General features: G+C 36.1%; 2 protein-coding genes across 2 annotated transcripts in view; both read left to right on the top strand.

Annotated features, from left to right (window-relative positions):
• Nucleotides 1-261: 261 nt before the first annotated feature.
• On the top strand, nt 262-912 carry SRSF2 (serine and arginine rich splicing factor 2). The gene has a single exon (XM_011378475.1). The coding sequence runs from the start codon at nt 262-264 to the stop codon at nt 910-912; it is 651 nt and encodes a 216-aa protein (XP_011376777.1).
• A 2,910-nt stretch (nt 913-3,822) lies between these two features.
• LOC105304419 (E3 ubiquitin-protein ligase RLIM-like) overlaps nt 3,823-5,075 on the top strand; it is a 4,916-nt gene continuing 3,663 nt past the window's right edge. The window contains exon 1 of the mRNA XM_023522346.1: nt 3,823-3,916. Coding sequence (XP_023378114.1) covers nt 3,823-3,916 — 94 coding nt within the window. The remainder of the gene's footprint in view (nt 3,917-5,075) is intronic.

Here is a 5,075-nt window from a genome sequence, read left to right as displayed (position 1 = left end):
TGAACATTCATTTTTAAAAAACTGTATGAAGTTGTTTCTCAGGTAGTCTAGGTTCTGGAGATAGGAGGTGCTGTGCTGAATATTTTGGTGTTTCTAAGCACCCACGCACGTGCGTCACGCAAGGGACGCAAAGAGGAGGAGCCTTAAGCAGAAGGAACCTAAAGAAACCGTTGCAGCCATCTGGATCAAGCTTGCTACCTTCCCAGATTGGCGATTTCCCATTGATTAGTTCGCAGGGCTCAGACTGAACTCTCTAAGGCTATGAGTTACCGTCACCCTCCTCCCAATATGGAAAGCATGACCTCTCTTAAGGTGGACAACTTGAATAACTGCACAACAGTCAACACACTGCTGCGCACCTTTGAGAAGTATGGGGATATCGGTGATGTGTACATTCCACGGGACCGCTTCACTAAAGAGGCCCGTGGCTTTGCCTTCGTCCGCTTCCATGACAAGCACCAGGCTGAGAATGCCAAGGATGCCATAAACGGGATCATACTGGATGGCCATGAACTGCGGGTCCAAATGGCGCGCTTTGGTCGCCCTCCAAATTCTCTCCATGGCTACCGCCGGGAAACGCCTACCCGCACGTACAGACGCCAGAGCCACAGTCCAAGCGGGCGACATGACTCCAGCAGTAGCAGCCAATCCCGATCTCGGGGCAGATCTCGCTTCAGCAAGAAGTCTCCTCCTCGCTGCAGCCACATGAAGTCTGCATCTCGCTTTCATGGTCGATCTCCATCAACCTCCAAATCCAGCGCTACCAGTCGATTCAAGTCTTCCTCGGTGTCCACATCTTCCTCACTAACCAAGTCCAGGTCTACATCCAGAAGTGTTCCATCAGAAGAAAAGTCCAGCTCACAATCCAAGGATCTCTCCACGTCTCCTAAAGAGGAAGGAGTGATGTCCTAGTAGGATAAAGAGTCATTAGAAAGCAGCCCGAGGACTGGAGAGAGATGAGGGAAGCAACTTGAAGAGTCCTGGGAACGAACCGCTAGCTCTAGCTCTTGAAAAGGTTATTAACATGTTTTTGTACTTGTTTTAAGTTTTGCCTCAAGTGGTAAACTTCATTTTATATGGTATTTTGCTGCTCTTATTCAAACATCTTATGAAAGTTATCATTGCTTAGGCTATTTGAGGTAAAATTTCACTTTTCTTTATATATTGCTTTTTGTTTGAAAGTAAACAGTTCATCTAATTTGTGACCTGATTTAAGAAAATGTGAGCAGTTTTTTCTTGAGTAGTCAAAAACTATCTAGTGATTGACTAATCATTGCCATCATTCTTGTAAAACTAAAGACCTACTCAAGTTGTAATATGGACCTGGATTTGTATAAAACCATTTCAAGTGAAAAGAATGTATTTGTTAAAGGAATACTTATCAAACATTGTTCTAACTTCTTATGCATTTTTGTGTACTAGACATAGTTGTATAGCAGTTGAGTAATGTTTGTTAGCTGTTTTGTATGGCAGAATGCTTGACTATTTCATGTTTTCTCCTGATTGCTCTTATGTAAAGGTGATATGCTGCGCAGAAACAAATGGCTCTGTCCAGTTTATTAAAAAGTCTGACAATTGCACTTTTAGTAATCCAGGCCTTGCATATATATAACAGAGCATATAGTAAACATATCTAGCAAATGATAAACACACCTTTATTTTTTCCTCTCACCTTCAAAGTAGTAAATCTGATCATCTTCATCTATGGAAACTTAACTATGGAAAATGTTAAGCAAATGATCAGTTACTTTGTCAGTGCCAATAACATGCTATATCATTTTGCTTTTGCATATACTATGCTATAACCACTTTCTGAAAGTTAATTAAAATGTTTTTCCTGGTGTTTTAAAACATTAAAAGTTAAAATTTGTTGTGCTTATAATCTCATTAATAAAATTGTGAAAAGATATTGAAGTCATTCATCTCAAATGTCTCATAAATAAAAATATCAAAATAAGTGAGTACCAAACTTCAGAGATCCAAGGTGTGAATATTTTAATTTAGCAAGCTAAAATCAAAGTCACATATATCTGCTACTACCTCATGGCTTTGATCCCCAAGCTGGTCATGACCTTACCTTGGCTCTGCTTTGAATCTTCTTAAATTGCCTTCAATGACTTAATACTCCATTTCAGCTTTCTGACTTTGAATTAATGTTCTGGGAGACAATTATCCCTAACCTGACTTTAGAATATGGACCTGCTCTGATTCCCTTGCTTCTCTTTTAGCTCAGCATTGCTGGTACTAACTCTAGCCCCACTCAACCTTTCCTCTTTACTTCATGGTTGCCAATCCAGCACTCTGATTCAGGCATTAATTTCAATTTCCACTGCCTAGTGCTCTTTGAGCAACTGACTAAAACTTTAAAAAAGAGAATGAGCTTTTTCATATGAGAGTTTAAGAAATTGGAGTCTACAGAGAGTAAAGAATTGGGCAAATAATGGATTAATTAGATTAGACTTCAACCTGGATCTCTAAATTGCCTCAGTAGATTGCCTTTAATACAATGAATTGAAATGATTGGGAGCATCAATTGTGACGTTTTGGGAAAAATATCAAAAACAAACCTTTAAAGTAGACAATAACTGTAATGTATGTACATTCACATTGCAGAGGAAATTTTAAAACTTAGATGAAATAGACCTATTATTAGTATCTAGAAACTACACTTAAGCTAATGGTTAACCTAACTAAACAACTGTTTAAACTTTTTAAACATCTGTTTAACCTAACCTAACCTAACCAAACATCTGTTTAAACTTTTTAAACACACCAAACATATGCACTTGTGCACACACAAGTACATACCTACTCACACTAATTAAAACTTTGCTAAACTTAAGCATCCTAAAAATCTCACCAGTGGTCACATCACAATTGGTCACATTATCTTACTTTTTATAAAGGTATCAGTGAAATACGTTTTAGTTCCCACCAGGACCATTTTGTTTCTTAATAGAAACCAAATGTTTAGTGATAGTTTACTTCAGGATATTTTCTCTTCATCAGAATTATATGACTTATTGGGTCAAGGTATCAGAATATAGTTTATAATATACATTAATACATGCAAAAATAGGTACATTTTGAAAAGACCTCATGGTACAGAGAAGTAGGAAATTTATCTAATTAGCATTATGTGCCATAACCACATTTAATTCATAATCGAATTAAAATGATTATTTCAACTTAATTATATGCAATTTCAGTATCTAATATTTATTAAAGAAATGTCAGAAAAAAAATCTTTTCTCATTTTTTTCATAAAGACTAAACCCAATGAAACGTAAATTATATAAACATGTTAACTTTATAGACTGGACAATAGCAAATAAGTCTTACATGGCAAATTTATTAAAAATTACTTTTTGACATTGATTACTGATATCACTCTCCTATAGCAATCATTAGGACCCTCCCAATCTTAAGTGACAGAAATCCTTCAAAAGCTTACATAAAGAAAGTGAAACACACTAGTTTACAGATCTCAAAATCCTAAGACATCTAGCTTCACATATTTCTCAATTTTTTTCTCAGGTATCTGGCTCTTTCTCCCTCTTTATTTTCCTCTGTCTCTTTATGCTGATTTTCTTCATTCTCAGTTACACAAGATAGCCACAAGCACTTTTAGGTTTACATCCTACCAGCTTAGCAAACAGAGTAGAAAATAATTTCTCATTTTCAGTAGTTCTAACTAAGATCTCAGATTTAACTCTTAAATGTGCTTTTGGTCACATGCCCATGCTTAAAACAATTACCATAACCAGCAATTTGAGATATGCTAATTAGACATAGCTGCATCATGTGTCCTTTCATATAGCCATGGCTGTGAATTCAGTTAAACCTAAACCAACTGTATTGAGATTGGAGAATGGTTTCTTTTTTCCCCAGGAAAACCAGGATGTTATTATTATAAGTATGTTAAGTGGATGCTAAGCAGGCAAAAACAAAATCTACTGCTTGTTCTCAAAAACAAAACAAAACATCTTAATTGGTGTCCTATTTCTTACAGGAAAAAGAAAAACAAAACTCAATTTATACTCTGTGTCAATTATTTCTTCTGGGATTAATCTCACATTTCCACTCCAACCCCCGAATTGTGGCCACAGTCGCCCAAAGCAGCCAAGGTCTTTCAAGTGTATTCCTTCTGTCTGACGTAGTCTCTCTTCACCAACATACTCAATTGCCATTTTTCATCTGTAGAAACTCATATTTTAAGGTTCAGATTTCAATGTTATATCACTGTGAAACATTTTCCAACTCCCATTAATCATCACACAGTTCTCTGTACTTACACAATACTACATATGTAAATATATTATAGCACATAAGAAAATATATTGTATTTTGATAGTTTCTATGCAAAGTTTCCCTCATCTGGAGTGTGACTTACTTGAGAGTACAGACTGCTACAATATTTAACAATATTTAACATATCTCTAGTGGCTAGGGAAGTAACTGACTCAGCTTGTGTTGGATGGATTAATTATTAAACAAGTCAAATTGAATAATGTCTCAAATTTGGTAGCCAAATCTTATCTTTACATGAACAAGTTGAATGAAGGATTCCAAAGCAAGCGTGAAGTGGGACTGGTAATATTGATAATGAGTCCAGAAACTCTTAGAGATCTCCTTCAGATAGGATTGCAAATGAGCATTAGTTTTACCTAGACATCCTGGCTGCACTAACATACATGGAACAGAATCAGCAAAGTCAGCACTCATTACAGGAGGCAAAATAACTATTATGGATCTGTTTTAAAAGTGATATTCTGGCTAGTTTTAAGTAATATAATTTATAATACCTATGAGAAAGGAGAACAAAAATGAAACTGGATGCATTTGTGAAAAATTCCTTAAGGGATTCTCTAGGTGGCAGAGAACCTGCCAAATTTTTATTTATTTATTTTTTAACAGAAGCTTGAGGGATTGTATAATACAAGATGAAGTCATTAAGAGTAAAAAGGGAAAGGACCCAATTAAACATATTCGGCTATGGCTGTGGTGAATTATCAAAAGTTGTGGGCTTTCTTAGTGTCTGATTTAAGGAATGATGAGGAGGAAAGACAGCTCGC

The sequence above is a fragment of the Pteropus vampyrus genome, unplaced genomic scaffold (genome assembly GCF_000151845.1).
Source record: "Pteropus vampyrus isolate Shadow unplaced genomic scaffold, Pvam_2.0 Scaffold340, whole genome shotgun sequence".
Lineage (NCBI taxonomy): Eukaryota > Metazoa > Chordata > Mammalia > Chiroptera > Pteropodidae > Pteropus > Pteropus vampyrus.
The sequence above is the reverse complement of the archived record's forward strand: the minus strand, read 5'-3'. Positions and strand labels throughout refer to the sequence as shown.